The 19,354-nt window shown below is 47.6% G+C and overlaps 1 protein-coding gene and 1 long non-coding RNA gene across 4 annotated transcripts in view; one reads left to right on the top strand and one right to left on the bottom strand.

The window, feature by feature from the left end:
• Window positions 1-6,408: 6,408 nt before the first annotated feature.
• On the bottom strand, window positions 6,409-17,078 carry LOC115339762. Of its 3 annotated transcripts, XR_003922824.2 has the most exons (4): window positions 16,540-17,078; window positions 14,130-14,373; window positions 7,089-13,082; window positions 6,409-6,996 (listed from the first exon to the last, which is right to left on the bottom strand). It is a non-coding gene; the product is annotated as an uncharacterized LOC115339762 (long non-coding RNA). The 3 variants fall into 3 exon arrangements; XR_003922825.2 differs by having other exon boundaries at window positions 6,409-13,082; window positions 14,130-14,352; XR_003922823.2 differs by having other exon boundaries at window positions 6,409-13,082.
• Window positions 17,079-17,975: 897 nt separating this feature from the next.
• Window positions 17,976-19,354, top strand: part of ACVR2B (activin A receptor type 2B) — a 97,803-nt gene continuing 96,424 nt past the window's right edge. Inside the window, exon 1 of the mRNA XM_030009951.2 lies at window positions 17,976-18,439. Within this exon, the coding sequence (XP_029865811.1) occupies window positions 18,388-18,439 (52 nt within the window). The 5' untranslated portion in view covers window positions 17,976-18,387. The remainder of the gene's footprint in view (window positions 18,440-19,354) is intronic.

Here is a 19,354-nt window from a genome sequence, read left to right on the forward strand (position 1 = left end):
TGCTGCTGGAGTCCAGAGAGCACCTTGCCTTCTGGCTGGGGCATCCCGGGCATTTTGGGCAAGCAGCAGTGCTTGCGGACACCAGAGTGTGTGTACGGGACCTGGATGGGCTTAGCGAAGCCAGGGACATCCCCAGGCATGGCGAACAGCAAAGCTTCAAAGAGTCTTCTCGGGAGCTTTTGCCAGGGAGATGGAGACACAACTTTGCAGTTACCCAAGTGGGAAGGCGTTATTTTTTTCAGTGCAACTGCTGTTTTAAATGTTGCCCTTTGTGATTTGCAAGATGAGGCCTCGGGTGGCTTCGGGAAACCATGCTGCACTGGAGAGGCACAGCTTTCTCTCAGTAATCCTGGGTAAGATAGCAGGGACAAGTGACATGAAAGGTGCGTTTTTCATGACGTACGTGGAAAAGCCAATTACATGTAATTAATGTTGGTTAAATGCTTTGAAGATGAAAAGCTTTTATATAAGTGTGATTAACATCTATTCTGCCAAAATGATTGTCTTTCTCGTGTTTTAAGAAGCTTAATAGCATGCTTCAGCTTTTCAGTGTTTATCTCTGAGATGTGATGACCCCATGTAAAGCATTCACTGGAAAACTATAAGAAAGGCCTTCAGTGGGAGTTGATCTTGGCCACAAACCAAGAGTAAAGAGTGAGACACTGTGGGACACAGATGATTCACCTGTCAACAGCTCAATCTCTCACAAAGATTCCTAATCAGCAAACCAGTTGAGCGATGCTAAAGTATTGTCCTGATACAAGGTCTTAAACTGTGAGCAGTTACTGCAGAATGGCTTATGGAGCCCATGGAAAGATAGTCTGTGCATGCTGGATCCAGTTTTAGAAGGTGCACGGTAAGGTGTACCAGCTTAAGCTTAGCAGGAGTCCAGGATCTGGCACAGGACCGAACAGACACCTCCAAATGGGAATTTTGCCACTGATTTCAATGAACACAAGAAATGACTACATTTTAGCATGCACAAAAATAAGCTGTTATTGACTGAAGGCTTATAGTCGATTGTCTTGCTCCAACATATTTTGCTTTCCACTGTAAATAAAGTGGATTTCATTGTAAACCACTCACAGGAGATGAGAAACAATAAGGGTCGGACACTGAACAATAGGCGTTCTGAGAAAATGGTGAGTTCATACATTGGCAGTTGTTGTTATTTTCTGAAAATGAGTGCAGATGTTTTAGTATGCTGAAATCACTCAAGACTTTTATGGCAGAAAGAGGCCATGGAGTAAATAAACTGGTGACAGGTATAATGAAAGGCATTCAGTTTATTTGCTTGTTCAGAGTTATTTTATTCAAGGGAGCCCTGTTTTGCCTACCACAGGCAAATCCTCGAGACCGTCTTGAAGATGTATCTCCCTGGAAAAAAGAATCATGCAAGATCATGTAGCAAGCCCAGGGCTTCTGGATGACAATCAAATGGGTTACTTAATTCTTTGTAAGCAATTCCTAGAAAGCAACGCTTCCCAGAAGAGACATATATGAAGGCTCCGCTTTTTATTTGCCGGTGGGGAAACACAAGGGCTGTACCTCCAGTAGTGAGGGGAATGCCATTTGAATCGTTTGTGGTGCCGTTGCCAGGAAAAGTGTTCACATATCACCGAACATCATGCTATTGTATCAGCCAGATAAAGATCAGGGAGGTTTGCAGGGCTACAGGAACAGGCAGAGATCACGCTCCTTCCCTCCGCCAGTTAGCTCCGCAGATGAGTTGATCACCTGGTGGGTTAGGACCAGTCCCTGCAGGTTTTCCCTGTACGGAGGAGGTTGCAAGATAGCTCTGAGGGGTTGTTGGGATCACCTTTTTCTCCACCGTTCAGCCAACCCAGCAAAACCCTTCCCCGCACTGCCCTCTCGGCAGTGGGGGGGGAGCGGGTGCCGGGGTCAGTATGTGCCGGGGTCAGGCGGGGTCAGTTCAGTATTAGCAGCAATTGCAGCCATGCTTGCTATCAAGCGCTGGGGCAGGGTCACTCTGAGCTGTCGTCCTTCAGGACACCTCTCCTGAGGTTCAACACGTCCCTCAGAAGCACCAGGGACGGGGCAGTGGGCGGCATTCAGGACTCACAAAGTGCCATCTTTACCCAGCCGCAAGGTCTGTGCTTACCGTGTCAGTCTACACGTGGCAAACCGGGTAAGACAACCCGAGCTTCACTTGGACCTGCTAACTCACACAGAAGATGGATGAGGTCCTCAGGGCTTATCTGTCAGTTCACATGTATTAATACTTTAGCTGCTTTGCCTTCACTGGCATTTTACCTCAGGTTAATTACTCCGTATTTGCTAATGCCATGTAGGAACATGCATTTTTTCCCCCCTGGTGAAGAGAAGCTGGATCCAAAGAAGCACTCACCTTTAGTGCAGCTTGCCAGAGCACTGGCAGCTTTGTCTTTCAAAAATGAGATTGGTAAAAATGTCAAAACTGTTTCCATGAGGCTGTGGCCGCAGGTGGGGATTCCTGCACTCTCCCACCAGGCACCAAGGGGCACTGCTGGAAAAGGGGCATTGCTCGGGCTGGACCTCTCCCTGGCATCTACCGTGCATCAGGTTTTCTAGTCTGCCACCTTTCATAAACACTAAATGCCCTGAAAAAGAGTTTTAGAGGAGAGAGCTGCAAGACGACCAACCTTTCCCTCAAAGGGAAGCGTATGGTAACTTCAGCTTTTGTTCCTGTGACCTGCCCTTGGAGGACTGAAAAGCGCTTTGAGCGCACACCCAGGAGAGCAGGAAATCTTTCCTACGGATCACTTGTAAAATGGCCCGGTTTGAAAAACACGCTGCAGAAAGAATGAAGCCTGACTGCAAAGGAGAGGGGTTTTTTTCGCCCGTGAATAGGATTTCAAACTAGCAGCCAAAGTGAATCATTATACATCCTTGCCATATGCCACTTTCAATCAATAAGGCCTTATGCTCTGCTAACAATCATCCTAAACTATACCTATTAACAAGAACGCACATTTTCATAGTAATATTCCATGCACGTCACCGCACGCAGACTGCAAACAGTCGAGAGCGATCACAGCCGAAGGGAGACGGAGTTTCTGAAACAACGGGCTAAGTGTGTGGATGTACACCACACTGTAGAGGCTGCCGCTCTTACACGTGTAGGCTGGTTTTTGCTTTTAATGGCATACGCTCCTACAGACTGATGTGGTTTTTTCTGTCTTTCAAGTGTATGCTTTCTTGATGACCCAGACTGTTTCTCTCCTGATGACCCAAGACTTTCTCAGAAGTGGCTGATGCACTGAGGATAAAGTGCAGCAACAACCATAGGGGGATGAGATATGGCTTCAGCAGGACCCCTTCAGTTTGGAGGGAGATGACAGCAATCATCATGAACTAATCATCAGTATTAGCTTGTACCTGAACTAATCTCTCTGTGAAGACGTGGAAACCTGCTATAAGAGAGATGCAGGGTTTGAGGGACGTGGTGCAGGAGCAGGAGACGCAGACTTCTTTTCTTACTAATCACGGGGCACCTCTGTAGCCCACCTGCTATTTCTTCTGTCTACTTGTATTGCAAACTCCTCCTGATGGGTGTCGCTTTTCCAAAAATACTGTGCTTGCCGCAGAAGTTATTGACTGAAATGCCACAGTATGAGCTGCTCAGAGCAGCCAAGTCTTACACTATGGGCACGAAGCGCTTGGTAGATTCACCCGACTAAAGCAGAAATCTGCACTTGAGCTAGTCACCCGTGGCTCCCTTGCTAGTCAATGGAGAGCCAGTCAATACAGTCGATAGAGTCTATGGTGATTCATCTCTTCCTAAAGTAGATGGTTAAAGCAGAGCAGATGAATTGCATAATAAAAACACTTATTTCTTCTCGCTGCCTGGAAAGCCCAGTGTGACAGCTCGCATTTAGAAGTCTACTCTGTAAATATCTGAAATGAGGTGAGTCTAATCCCACCACTGCCCTCACAACCTTCCCCTGCCCTGATGCTCCGTGCATCTCAGGCATTTGCCGGTGCAGCTCGCTCTGTATACTGTAGTACAAAGAGAGTTACAGTTGGGCAGAGGGACGCCGGAGCAGAGTGGCAGTCCCACGCTCAGGTAGCTAAAACGTACACCTCTGAGCAACAGCCCACAGCCCCAGACCCTCTCATGTGTCCCCAGACCCCAACCCCACCTGAGTCACGGCCATATGACTCAAAATGCAGGACGTGAGCTGTGCATTGGGATTGCGTCACCCCTGGGTGTCTGGTTGTGCAGGAGCTCAGGCTAGACTATACAAAGTTCTTATGTCTATGGATCCTGGATTAGTAGAGCACGCACAGGATGGCATGGTCCCAATACAACAGCCTTCAAATGCTACCACATAAAAACCCCTTCTATCTTTCCCTCAGAGGGTGAATTTAATCTTTGCTTATTTCTATGTTTTATAACTAAAGGCTGCTTCTGCAACCCTTGTGTAGATATCTTACACATGGTCTATGTGATACCCTTCATGAGTAATCCTCGTGTGTTTTGCAAGGTTCAACATAAAAATTCTTTGCTAATCAAAAGGCATTACTGCTCAGATGTTTCTGTGCTGCAAAATAACCCCCAGTCAATCAACCTCCCCTTCAAACAGTCCCTGTCTGTGCTTATTGCTTTGCAACCTTGTTTCCTGCCAGTAAAGGCTGGAAAGGAGAATGTGCTTACCTTTGAGCAAAGAGCTGTACGACTCTGGGTGTCAGTAATACCACCAAAACATACCTGATGTGGTGCAGTGCCCTTTCGCTGGCTTTCTGTGCAAGCACATATCCGTAATAGCATCATTTGTTGCAGATATTTCACTTAGTTTCTTCCTCTCTGGCACAGTATGCACTCATAGAATCTTGAAGTCCTTATTCCTCAGACAATTCCTCTTGCCTTTGATGAAGATTTGTAATCCTGGAAGGGCTGTGCAAAATTTATACTACTAATTTTTCATATTTGGAGATATTAATGATGTACAAGTTATTGGATTCAGTACAAGATAACTGGCCAAATTGCTGTAGTCTATTTTACATGTGAAGTAAATATAAGTGATCAAAGGATAACTTCTGGCTTGAAAAAGCATTAATACTACTAGTATCAGCTGAAGTAATTAAACTGCATGTATTTGTCTAAACACTTAGTGTAGCTGTTGACCATATGGCATCCTCTCCCTTCTTTTTAACATCCACAGACATTTTGACATCGGCAGGATCTTTAGGAATGAGGGCAGTCAAGCTGGGCAGAAAATAGTTTTCCCATCACGAAAATGCTCAAGATCATGAACACACCCTTACTCCAAATCGGAATGAAAGCTCCAAATCACAGCCCCAGAACCCAGTTCTGGCAATGACAAAACCAACACGGTCCCATCATAGTTTCACATCTGGAAAAAATGGTCAAACACCTCCTAACATTTTTGGCTGCCGTTTCTGGCCGATACAAGACGCACCTGCTTCCAAAGCAGCCCCGCATCCCTGGGGATCCCATGATGGGGGTGCGGGCGCTCCTTTACGGCAGCCACTCGGGGATAAAGTCAAAAGCTGGAGCTGAGCAAACAAGGTGGTGGGTATTTCACACAGAAAGGTTCCTTTTAAATGACTTTAAAGGGCTGGGGCTAGTTGAAAGGCAGATTCGCATCTGCCCATGGCGACTCATCCCTACGGTGTCCCCAGGCACGACGTATTGCATGGTTTGGGACACAGGACTGCTTTCTTACACGTGTCCTCTGTGACTTTTTAGGAAGGATGGCAACTATCGAGACAATTATTTAGTAACCCGTACTATATCCAGAGACGCAGTGCAATCTCACGCTCTTGGCCTGTTGTTTCAAACACAGCCAGTGGGGCCAGTTCTGCACAGACATGTTGAGCTGAATTCAGAGCAAACTCAATTCCTTGTGCTGCAGCTAATTAGAAGGTAATTCCAGTGGGTGAGATACTGGAGAAGAGCTTTAGCCACAGCAAACTGTGATCTCCAGCCAGATTCAAATCCACACCCCCCAGCAACTGCAGAAGTGTTTTTTCTACCCTGCGCAGACCACATTTATTTTGTGTGTCTTCAGTTTTTTCACCCTTCATTTCCCTTTACATAGTTTTATTTTTCCCAGTCAATAAGAATGATTTTATTCTTCTTAATTAGATTTTTTTTTTTAGGTTTCCCATAGTAATTAATGCACTTTTCTTCAGCAGTATAACCTATTACAGTAGTTAAAATGTTAAATCATGACTGCTGCCAGATCTAAGGGACCAAGAAACATAGGTTTTTCAATAGCCACTTTGTCTTCATCTTTTGAATTAGACTGCAGCCTGCTTTACATTTTTGGGTAAGTAATAAGATTTGTTGATTTGAATGAAGAACGATATAAAAATAAATTGCATTGTACTTTTAATTACATGGTCTTAATTTTTGTGGTGACACTCCAGGCTCTCATATAATGTTGTTTAATGTTTACATCTCTTTATTGATTTGATAATTTACATACAAAAATGTCATTTAATTTGCAAATTTCTACATTCGTTGTTGGGGTGCTGTGCTCGTTAAGGAATCAGGGGAATTCTGTGTTTTCCCCCCATCTCCTTCATGCACATGCAGGCACGTATGTTCCATATTTGCTTTTTCTTAGGCACCAAATCCCAGCTACAGAGATGCTTTTCTTCTCCACCGCTGTGAGACCGCGATGCTTTCTATGCTCAACATATCAAACCGGGGGCCTGGTGTGAAATGCATTGCTGCTCCAGGGAGCCGTTTTTTTGGGACTCCTTGGAGGTGGTTGAAGATAGCGGTGGGTAGGTCAAGAGCCACCGCTGGACATGCTAGCCTTGGCAGGCTCTTTCTTCACTTGGAAAGTCAAACACCCTCACGGCACCGAGAGTGGTTTGAGTCCACCCATCCCATGCAGAGGACGTGGTGGAAGCAGATCTTGCAGAAGTCCACAGAAACCATAGGATGAGCCCAGTTAGATCTCCTTTGGTTTAGGGTGAGGATGATGTCCTTAGTGCTCTCCAGATGCCATTCAGAAATAGCTATGAGAACGCAACCAACCAAGAGCAAACCTTCAAACCTTCCTTCCTCCCTCCATCAAAACCAACATCTCTAACCTACCTCTTCCACTCACCTCAGCTCTCTCCGAGAGGAGCAATGGACATTACTCCATCCTGCCCCAGGCAGTGTTAGCCACTTGGCTAACTCCCATCCTTTGTGGACTGGTTTGGAGGCGTTTGTCTTTTAGTTTCAGAGCTCCAGGCATATTTCTGAGTTTCTAAAAGTTAAGCAAAATTAAACTTTTCTTTCAAAAATCCATCACCATAAAACTGTTTTCCCCCCCTCTTCATTAATGATTTACTTTCTGTGGAACAAATGCACCAACTGAGGACAGAATCATTATTAAAATCTCAGTTAACAACACAATATTACTTTGGTCCTTTCATTTCCTCCACTATTATAAAATTCAAGATTCATTTCATCTATTAATATTAGCAATCTATTTTTTTTTTAATTTTGACCAGGCACAAATTAAAGAGGGAATGATATTATGGAAGCGGCACTAGAACTTACTCCTTTTTTTGTAAAATCTATTTTTTCCCCTTCCATCAGTTCTTTCTTTGCATCTAATATTGGCTTCTTTTGCATTGATATTCCCAGTGACTTCATTTGATACCTGGCATTACTCCCATGGAAGTCAACTGGAAGAGGCCAACAGACTTCCTTGGAAAGTGATTAAAATTAAGGGTCAATGAAGAGATGAAGGTTTGGGAGCAAGGGAGCTGGGTTCTGGTCCTAGCCCTGCCACAAAATTGCTCTGTGACCCTGCGCAAGTAATTTTATTTCTCTGTACTGCAGTTCCCATGCATTTAAAATAGGAACAAGAGTGTTTGCTGCTCATCGTTCAGGTCTCCTAGCAAATAAAACATGATGTATAAGAGCTAAATGAGCAAGAAGGCACAGATCCTTCTCTCAAGAAATCTGTGTCCTAGAGTAGCAGCAGACAGTGAGGACAGGGGCAGGACAGAGATGCACTCTTATTTTTCCCCGAGCTCATGAATTGCTCCTGTTCCCTTTATAACAGATCATTGTCAGTGGGTTCTAATGAGATTTCCTTTGTGCCTCCCTAACGCTAAACATAACTGAGATTCCTTTGCAACATTTCACGTGGAAAAGCTCCGCTCATGTGCAGTGTTTCCTTGTCAAAGAAAGGCTGGATTTTTAATGCTCTAGAATAATCAACTTCCACAGTTATGGCACACTTATTTCTTAGCTTGTTTCTGTACCCCTACAATCCTAGGAGCTGCACATCAGCTAAATATGCACGAGATTGCTCTTGCGATCTCCTTGATTGCAAACAGGGGATTGCTATTGTGGCAGGTCTTCCCAAACGCTGAAGCGCTGAATTCCAATGATTTCAGTGGCAACTGGAGGAAACAGGAAAAGAAAGTTGGATAAAGGATTCTAAGAGGCCCCAGGTACAATCAACAATACCTCAACCATCCCTGCAAGATCTTTGTCTAACACCTTCCCGCAGTGACAATTCCACAACAGCCTGTGGGAATATATCCCTGTGCTGAACTATCCATAGCACTGGAAAGTTTTTCCTGATCTTTTACCTACGACTTTCCTGCTGGAGCTGAAGCCTATCACTCGCCCTACTTGAAGAAGGTACAAGGACACATTGTGCCTCTTTGCATCAGCCTTGCACGGATTTGGCAAGTTGCTTTGTCTCAGCTTGGTCCCCTCTTCAGACCACACACTTCTCTCTCTCTCAGCCTTTCCTCAAAAGCAGGTTTTCTACACCTCCAATCATTCTTTTTGCACCTCTTCAGGCTTTTCCCAGCTGAGCTGTGTCTTTCCCGAGGTATGGAAATTGTTCTTGAGCCAACACCCCACCACTGCCAAGCTGAATGGAAAGATTGTCCCATGCCTTCTGCAGTGTGCCCCTCTGAACAGGCATCCCAGGAGGACCGCTGGATTTTTGCAGCACTGGATTTCTGCTGTACTCCCATGCATTGCAGCCCCGGATCTTTTTCCGCACGGTAGCAGCCTGGCCAATTGCTCCTCATCTTGTATTTGAGAAATTGATTTTAACTCCCCTGCCAGGGAGTGCAACATTTTAATTACTTCTGTGGATAAAGCCCGTTGTTCCCATTCTGATCAGGACTTAAGAGATAAGTAAAGCAAAGCCTATCAGAGATCCTGCAGAAGCTTGAGCTGGAACCCAGGCCACCGGAATACCCCCAACCAGTGCCTCTGCCATATGTCCTTCACCCTTCTCATCCTTATTCCATGCCATCCTTATTTTTTTTAAAATCTTTCTTCTCCTCCATTATTAAATTCTTTTCAGATCTGGTGTTAGTAGCCACTGGCAACCATTTAAACTACTGTAGGTGAATAATTACGGGTCTGTGCACTATCCTACAGCATGGATAGGCCACAAAAAATGGGAAACAGATTAGCGGCTTGCTGGATTATTGATAATTTCCTTGCTGCCAGTTCCTCCTTCTCAACACAAGTGAGTGGCATTTGGTGGCAAAAATAAAAGAGGAGATCAGTGGCCTTTCGCCAGGAGAGGGTTGGGTGGATGTGCGGCCAGGGAAGTCAAGACATGAAGTGCAGTCTTCCTGCCAAAGGACCTAATCCCAATTTAGGGGACATCAAGACACCTACAAATAGATAAAAACTTGAGGCTGGCTACAAAAAATATTTCTGTCTTGCTCTTCCAAAATCCACGTAGAGGCACTGCCCATGCCAGGAACCCACAATACCCTGGCATCACAGCCTGCAGGGCTGGCTGCTCTCACTTGTGAATACATTTATCACTGATAATATGCCAAAATGTCCAAGAGTTGAATGCCGGGGAGTGCTGGGAAGGAAAGCAGGTTCTTCTCACAGGCATGACCGAGTGCAGCAGGACTTTACCTGCATCTGTATTGGCAATGTGTCACTCCTGTCTCTCTACAAAATTGATGGAGCAGTGGTTGGATTCTTAACAGAATAGTTTTTATACTTTGTCCTGTTTATGACATGTGGTATGTCCTATGCTATGAAGCTAAGGAAATAGTCTGAGAAAGGGCACTAGGGCAGCTAGGCGAGAAGCAGTTGATGGGAGGGTAAAGAGGTAAGAAAGACCAAGGTGGAAGCCCATGAAAGCCAGATATTGCCTGGATGAGTCCATCAGGGAGTCCTTCAGCATCCCAAAGACCTGCCGTGTAACTGGGAGGGCTGAACCAGGAGAAGTCCCCCAGAGCTGAGGAGCGCACGCTGCAGATGGTGACAAGGGGAGTCCAGGACTTCAGCAAGGGAATTTAGCCCTTGAAATACAGCTAAGCAGCCCAAACGATAGAGCAAGGGTCGTGTTGCGCGGCCAGAAATACGAGGAAGGGACAAAAGAATTGGCCTGTTTTGGCTTTGGCAGGCTGAAGAGAGACAATCTTCCAACAGGTAAAAGCTGGAGCAGAGAGAAAAGCAGGAATCCGTCCCCCATGTGCTCAGTAAGGGCCAAACTGCAGCAGAGAAGGTTGAGGTTACGCAGGGGGAAAACTGTTCTGCAGGTGAAGCTCATGATGTCCTGGGAGCCTGGAGCAATGTGCAGTGCCCAGCACTGCAGGAAGAGGTTGGATGAGCATTTCCTAGGAATGACACAGGTCGAATAAACACTGCGAAAGGGAGGAGGATGGACTGGATGACACCTGAAGATCCCTTCCAACATTCGCTCCCTGCTTGTACATTGCCAGCTGCCAGCGTGTGGGACGAGTTTCCCCCAGGCGGTTTACACCAGCATTTCCCCATGATGAGCAGCAGCAGAGACAGACACTTTATGGTGTAAAAACAAATTCTGGTCCCAATAAAGACAAAAGGAAAACTACCTTGCTAGTGATGGCCAATTCATTAGTCAGTACCATCTAACACAATAATGTTGCACGCTAAAGCTTAGTGCATCTGCCTTGCTCTATTTATACTGTGGTCTTGAGCGTTTATCACCTCCTGCTAATGGCAGTATTTGCCACAAAAACTTAATTATTTGCCTTCTCTGAGAGGGTATTTTTCCTGATTAAAGCCTTCCTGAGAGCAATGCAGGAAGCACTCGGCCCCACCGGGCATTCTTATACCCTAACCACTGAAATCTGGGACAAAGGCCAATAATCTGGGACAAACTCTAAAAATACACCAAACACTCCAGGACATATTTTATTGGTCCTTCCATACATGCCTCGAGTGTGTCAGGAGGCACAAGGCCACAGGTAAGAGTAGTGAAAGTAAACCCTCCAGTGCAGTCCAGCTGGCTGCAGGAGGGATACAGATGCTTTTCTTAAGCAGAGCCACTTCAGAGAGAGACACGGCACCTCCGTATGAACTTTCCCGATGTCAAAGCCTAATTGCAACCAGTTTAAAAACCCCCGAGTCTAGCTTTTTAAACAAAATATTGGAATTTGAAAGATGTTCTTCTGCCAACCAAACACCTGGGGAGGGAGGAAGGCGAGGGAGCTGGAGAGATGACAGGCCTTGGCTCCAGGCTGCTGTAGCCACCAGATGCACTTTAAAACACCTGCATTGCATTTTCAGGTAAAACATCAACAGCTGAAGACAATGTGGGCCAATACCTACTATCTTCTTTTACAGAGGATGGCAACTTAAATGGATAATCTTAGGGAACAGTCTAAGGGCAGTGACAGAACATGCTGTTCTCACTCTGCAGATTCAAGGGTTGCTGTATTCTCAGGCTCTTTTTTAGGTGTTGCAAAACCCCGTGGGATCTGCTGGCAGCCACCCAAAAGAGTGCGGCACTTAAAGCTGCCCTAACCTGGTCCAGACACACTCCAAGCACAGAGGAGGTTGAACACCTTGCCCTTCGCCTGCCACCCCCAGTCGGTGTCAGCAACGTCGGCTGTTGTGCAAAGCAAACCCGAATGACCAGGGCGACTCGGCAGCTCCCAAGCTTGCAGCGCTGCACCCTGACTAACCTTACACCGAGGATGGGAAGATTTTCTTTTGCCCTCTTGCTCGTCCATCTCGCGTAGAGGGTCTGTAGATAACGTCTATGCAAACAAAATGATCTGATGATGGGACCTGTATTTATTTACCTCCAGCTTTTAATGGAAGGACAGAGTGCTTTACGGGCACAGAGCAAGAGATTACTAGACTGCCATTACTGGAGGCTGTCACAGTCACCAGGATTGTCACCAAGAAGCGATTCTGGTGTTGCTACCACCAATTTGGGAGCCCATTTTCCTGACTGGCATCCAGGCAGTCTTAAATGTTTCAAGCAGAAGGGATTTTGCTGCCATAGCACTTGGTAATCTGTTTGGATGGTTAAGTACCATCAACCGATAGAAAACATCTTCCTTCCACCGAATGTACATTGACTTCAACTTACTGCAGCATGCATTCTTGGAAGTTAAGAGAGATATTTATTTTTTTTTTTATGAGCTAAGCATCACCAATGCTGTATTTGTATTTTACAGTGAAACTGAGGCAGAGAGCTCGGAAGCAGGGCATTAAAATGAACGTCTAAAGTTCGGCACTGTAGTCTGTTTACTTCAATACTGTGCTTTTCCTGACTCCGGGCCACCGGCTTTTGCAACAGCCGGAGCTTTTGTACCTGAGGTTCAGGGAAGTTGTTCCGCGAGCTGCAAGAGCAGCACAGCCTGGTGTTTCAGGGCAATTTGAATGCTGGTTTCTCATCACTAAAAAGCACAGTAGCACTTAATGGCGTAAGACAAAGCCAGCGGCCACAGTAACCTTAAGTACAGTGAGTCTTAATGAAGAAAATACCTGAAAGGAACCTCAAACATCAGGCAGACCTTTGACGCTATGCCCTGGTTTAAAAAAAGATAGAAAATGCAGTCCTTTACCAATTAAGCATATACCGTCATTGCAGAATTAGTCATATGATGTCCGTAATCCTCCTTGTCTGAGCACAGAAGTGTCCAACTCGAGTGTGGGCGTGCTTTGGTTCCCGGCTAGCTGGCATGACTTGGGGGTATGGATTAGAGCCTGGATTCTCCTTTTTGGGGGCGGGTAACATGCTAATGGTACAGCTACCTTCCAGCACCAACCATCCGTCCTCCAGAGCCTTCTTGCAATTAAATTCCCCGCCCAATAGGCCAGACAAGTTCTCCTGGATTTAAAGGGAAATAATTATACGATGACTCTGCTGGTTACAGCGGTAAAAGTAATCAGCTATGCCCCAGAAGTCCTAACAAAATCCACGGATGAGTAAATCGACGCTAAAGATCCAACCTGAACAAAGCTTTGGTGTGCGGCTCTGACACCGGCTGACACATGCCGGTTGCTGGTATTTACGCTTTAATCAAAATACAACTGAAAACCAAGGGAAAAGTTCAAATTCTGGAGGATGGCAAAACTGCTGGTTTATGGGCATCTCGGTAACAGACACCTTGGCTTGGTATATTCCCCTCTAATCTGTCAACATCTGATGCCTTGCTCTTTAGTCTGGAGCTAAGAAAAGCTATCAAAAAATACCTTCGTATAGTTTAGGGCCCATTCTGTCTGCCGTATCACTCGCTATTTTTACTGGCTGCACTGAAGCCAGACCGCAAAGGGCAAATTTGTCAACGTGGGTGGGCTTTTTTAGTGTGAAAACCAAGGGCTCGTACAGACAGTAGCAAAGACCATCTGCATCCAAGTCTGGAAGTTCAGGCTCTAATTTAAAGCTGCTTCAAATATAGAAATTCTAGCAAAGTTAATTGTAGCTGCATTACGGAGAGGTGACAGCAGTGAGTCCTTAGAAAGCTGAGGAAGGTTTAAGTCTGCCTCAGGTCTGTTCCCTTTAGAGTCAGGCAAAGCCACCGAGAGCAGAGTCAGGCTAATACTGGGTATAAAACCTGCTGGGAAATTCTGCAGGTGAGATACTGACCATAAAGCAACAGCGTTTCTTGAAAATAGGGATAAAGTTCTTTAGCAACCCCCCCTTATTTCCACACGTTGATAACTGTGCAACATCGCCCTGCTGTATTAACTGGTCTGTGCTTTTAAAAGCTTCCTAATTCTGCTTACAACCGAGAAGTTAGCTTACCATTATATTAAGAAACCTCTTCATAGTGTGGGTTGGTTATTACCGGGAAGCGCTTAATTACAACAAAATGTGTCGTTAAAGCGACAATTTATTTACTCAAGATTATGAATAAAAATAGTTTTTTCTTACCCATGCATTTTGAAATGGGAAGTAGAGGCTGGGATCCCAGGAGTTTCTTTAGGCTGAGTGATTTCCTACAAGCAGCTTTAGGAACCGATATGGAAACTGCAGCCTGCGAACCAGTTTGCTGTCTTGGGTCTGCAGCACGCATTTCTCACCTGTTGCAAGTACTGCCAGTTTTGCTTAAGAAGACTGGAAACGGGTCCCTTTAATTGCACCAGGGCTCTGCAACCTGCAACGAACCAACGCCGAGCTGAAATATAAATCACTGTTAGTGAATACTTGAAGAGATAAAGGAAACGTTGGGTCCCCTTCCCCCAGTATTTTCCATGTTTTATAACACCTCTGTCAGTATAAATTTCCATTCACTGAAGAAATTACATTTCACGAGAGCTACAATAGGATTTTAAGATAAATGACATGCGAGCACTGCAGTTTTGTACAGGCTTAAGTGATCCAAGTATCTTTATCACGTGCGGGGTATCAAAATACATGAATTTGACTTGTTACAACAGTCACACAAGAAAGATTGAGTGTCATATGAGGCTGCAAAGCATAAAACCATCTTAGCTAAAATTTATTTTAGCGCAGGAGGGTTTTTTAACTGTTAAGTATAATTATTTAAAAACGGTCTGAGCTGTGCAGCTCTAACGATAACTGGAAACAGGAAAAAGCTCTTGAAAACGCCGCTTGTAAGGGCACTTCTTGCAAGCGCTGCCTGCTCTTAACACTTGCTACCTTTGTTCATCACTATTTCCGAAATTCTTGGAGGCTGATGAAGTTTTTAAGTGTCATCTTGCTAAGGCTGTAACATTATCTCCAGCGACAATACTCACTCCTGGGCTTTTATGTTGCAAGTAGAGAAAACATTTTAGCTTTTCAGGCGGGTAAACATCTCCCTGTGAAACAATGTAAGCAAGACAGACTGCAATTTAATAAATGAAAATTCAGGGTATCGTTTATCCCGGGGCAAAAATCGCCCTGGGTCCGGCTCTCTATCGGTTTGCTCTTTGCAGCATCGCCTGCAGCAGCGCGCTGTCCAAGTGCAAAAGGCCACGCTACGCCCGCCTTATTGGGTGGCTTTAGGACAACATCCAAAGCGCTCTGGGCCCGTTTCCTCAAAAGCGATGACAGCCGCGTGATAAACGTGCTCCCAGGTCTCTGCCTGTAAAGCGCAAATTCAGGCGCTGCGAAACGGGGCTTTTCATAGCGCAGCGATTAAAAATAGGAGCAGCATTGGCCAGGGAGCGTTTCAGCCTGAGCAGGGACGCAGCTCGAGCGATCGCTACGTTAGACACACTGCCTGCTCCCGAGGGTTAATATTTTCTTGGTATGAACTAAACGTCTCATTTTAGCTAATCGTGGGGATGCCGGTACGGTGAAGCGCTGGGTCGTATTTTATCACCCCACACGTTTCTCCTTACTTCAGCCACTCGGTAGCTGTTTAAGAACTTACTCCTTGACTGAAATAAGCAGAAATATTGACCCGTTACTTGCTTTTGAATGAAATACGCAGCCGTATAGGAAATATTGACCCATTATTTGCCTCTTCTCTTGAGGCTCTAAATGTATCCTGAGCTGCTGCAGCCCATGGCCAGGACATTTGCTTCTCCTTTGACCACTGTTTTGCATTCCCTTTTGCACCCTGCGTGGTCTTCTCAGTGATTTGTCCCACAAGCACCCGGTGACAACATCGGTCCTCGCTGCCTCCAGATTAAAAACCACCCAAACCCTACCTGTGAGCGCTTGTTTCTGAATAAATAGCGATCATCCCTGACCCATCCCTTTGACACACACGTCTCCTTTTTATTTTCCGTCCCCGGTTTGACTAGCTGCGTGACATTACCCACCTTGCTTTTTCCGTGCCACTGACCTGCCCAGCACTAGCTCTTCATGAGCTTGGTTTTGCTGCTTTTTGCTCCAAAACTTATTTTCTTGAGCACTTTTGGTAGCCTTACCAATTGCATTGCCCGTTGGCGCATGCATTAGCTGTAACTTTCCCCCAAGAGTATCGTGTTTAAAGTCGCAACCACTATACTCCTGCCGATGAATTCCTCTTTACTTATAGTAAACATACGAATGAGGTATGATACCATGAATGATACTATTAATTAGTTTATTGCAACTGCACCTAGGAATCCCATTCACAGTTAAGACCTTGTTACGCAAGTGCTGTACGTATATGAAAAAAGTCTCCAGCTTCAGAGAGGTTACAAGCCCTTAATAAAAGCTTCCTGAAGTTTCCTGCGAACTTCTTACTGTAAAAAAATATACGTATTTCTTCTTGGAACAAAACGCGTCTCAAACTTTTAAAAGAATGATTCATATTTACTCTTATCTCCCTCCAGAGGAAAAAGCAAATGGTTTTAGAAATATTTTCAGCCTTACTCCCCGTCGGACAAATTAAGAGGGACCTGACCTGCGATTTACCACCCTGTGCTGACGCGCAGCGTCCGTCGGTGCCGCAGCCCTTTCTCCCGGTGAGTCAGTGGACCTCGCGGACCCAAAGCCTCGGGAATGACCCAACTTCAGCATCTCCCCTTCCTCCTCCTTCCCCTTAAGATTCCTTCGGTGATCCCTAATGCCGTATTATTTAGTTCTAATTAAAATAAATCGCGGGGAGAGTTCAATTCCCGTCACCCTGGCAATAGAAAAAACCTTGTTAACCCTGAAACGCCCTCAACCTGGGGTCTGCTGAGGTTCCCTTCAGCCCTGGCACCCCAGGACACCGTCCCCCACCCATCGCTCCTGCAGGGTCTTGGGCTCAAGGGACTTTTTTTGGGGTGCGGGGGGGGGGGGGGCTCCGGGGCAGGCGGGACACGAGTGGGGAAACCCCATTCTCACGAGCCTGGAAGAGAAGGATTGTTTTTCCTCCGAGGACGCGGTTTATTCCTACCCCTGGGGGTGTGTGGGGGGGGGGCCGCGCTGCTCTCTCCCGTGGGAAGACGGCGGGCGCGGGGGGGGGGGGGGTAAGGGGCTTCCCGGCGGCCACCCCCTTGGCCCCGCGCCCCTCCATCCTCCTCCTCTCCCCCCTCGCCACCCCCGACCCCCGTGTCCGTGTCGCCCAGTCCCGTCCCCCCCCCCGCCTCCCCACGGGGGGGGGGGGGCGGGCGGTGCGCGTCCCTCCGCGGGGCGCGGCCGTGACGGGCAGCGCCGCTCCCCACTCAGCGGCCGCGGAGCCCCCGCGCCGCTCCGCCCCCCTCCAGCCTCTTTGTATCAAACATCCGGGTTTCCCCCCGCTGGCTCCGCTTTGGCTTCTCCTTTTTTTTTTTTTTTTTAGAAGCCATTTTGGACTCGGTTCAGGTTTTTTTTTTTTTTTTTAATTATTAAAAAAAACCCACCCCAAACCAACAACAAAAACAACAAACCTCCCCTTTCCCCTCCCCCTCGCCTTTTTTTTTTTTAAATTTTATTTTTTTTATCCCCCCCCCCCCCTTCCTCCCCATACATGGCAACTCCCGACCCAGCCTCTGCTCCCGCCGCCCCCTCGCTCCGCGCCCCGCGCAGCCCGCGATGCCGCGGCCCGCCGCCGCCGCCGCCAGCCCCGCTCCGCCTCTCTCCGCGCCCGCTCCGCGCCTCCTCCGCGGGCTCTTGCCTTCCGCGCCGCAGCCGCCCTGGATGGGGGGTCGGTAACCTTGCAAAGTTTCGCCGCCGCCGTCTATCGCTGCCGGTGCTGGGAGCGCGTGTGCGTTGCACGGGGAAGCGGCGTGGGGAGCGGGGGGGGGGTGTGTGTGTGTGTGGAGGGGGGGGGGTGTGCGTGTGTTGCGCGCCTTGCACACGGCTGCGCGTGCATTTGCGCGGGGAGGGTGCGCGCACGCGTGTGCGTGTGCGCTCGCCCCTGCTGCTGGGGGAGCCGGAGGGGCTGGGTTGGGAGGAGGAGGAGGAGGAGGAGGAGGAGGAGGAGGAGGGGGAGTCGGTGTGTGGTGCACGCCGCGCTCCCAGCACAAAAGCCCAGGGAAAGAAACTCTTGGAAAGCTCGGAGCTAAACGCCGGGGCCAGGCGGGAGCAGGTCGAACCGTCCGGGGCTGTTCCTCTCCACTGGATACATTTTGCAACTGCGAAGGAATTAAATCCGATTTATTTTCTTCTTTTTTTTTTTTTTTTTTCCCCTCCCCAGGATTTTTTTTTTTCTTTTTTCTTTTTAAGAGAGAGAGGGAGGGCAGAGCCTCGCTTCTCCCCCCTTCTTTCACTCTCTCGATCTTTTTCTTTTTATTTTTGCTTCCCTTGGGGATAGAGGGGCACGCGAGGAAAAAAAAAGTAAAGGAATATGATTGCTTCGTGGCTGACTTTCGCCTTGCTTTGTGGAACTTTCTGTGCAGGTAAGTGCATTTCTGCGTGTTTACCTCCCGCTCGGGCTTACGGTCGCCTCTCCAAATGCAGAATTGAATGGGCCGTGCAATTATTTGCAGCCACCCTCCAAAACAGAGCAGAGCAACCAGCGAGCCTGCAAACTGGGGGAATGACCCCACCGCTGCGATCCGCTTAATTTTTTTTTTTATCGTGATTTTTCCTTTTTTTTTTTTTTTTAATTTCACCCCCCCCCCCCTCACTCCCCCCCCGTTTTCTCCCTGCTCGCAGGACGAGCCTTCCCGTGCTGCTTTTTGTTCCCTTCAGGCAGCCTGTGGGAATTAATGGCAATGTAAACACGGCGCGATATCGAGGAAACTTTACAAAAATGGGCATTTTACTTCTAGGCGGGTGCTGCCGGAGTGGAGCGGGGGCGGAGGGGGGGGGGAAGCCGGTGGTGTGTGTGTGGGGGGGGGTGTGTGTGTGGTGTGGGGGTGTGTGGAGAAGTTGGGAGCAGCGGCAGGAGACCTGGGGGTTACTCCGGAGCCGCTCAGGTAGTGGCCATGTGTGTGCCCCGCTCCTACCGGGCTGCGGTTGTGTAACCCGGGGGGGTGGGTGTGTGTGTGGAATGGGGACACCCCCCCCCCCCCCCGGTTCCCCCTCAGCCCCCCGGGACGCCGCGGTCCCGTTGGGGATTGCCCGTTAGCACGAAACGAGCCGTTTGGGGCTGGCTGGCGCTGCGGGGAGCTGGGAGAAAGTTGGGAAAAAAGGGGGTGTGCGGGGGGGGGGGGGGGGGGGAGCATCCCCCGGGAGGAGGCTTTTTGTGGCGGGGGTGTGTGTGTGTGTTTATTTCGTATGTTCTTCATCCCATTGGTTTTATGGAACTGGGCTGGCCCCCAAACTTCAGCTCCAAGCTGCGGGGTGCGCGTTTTGCCGAGGGACGCGGG

Source organism: Aquila chrysaetos, chromosome 3, assembly GCF_900496995.4.
Source record: "Aquila chrysaetos chrysaetos chromosome 3, bAquChr1.4, whole genome shotgun sequence".
In the NCBI taxonomy this organism is placed as follows: Eukaryota; Metazoa; Chordata; class Aves; order Accipitriformes; family Accipitridae; genus Aquila; species Aquila chrysaetos.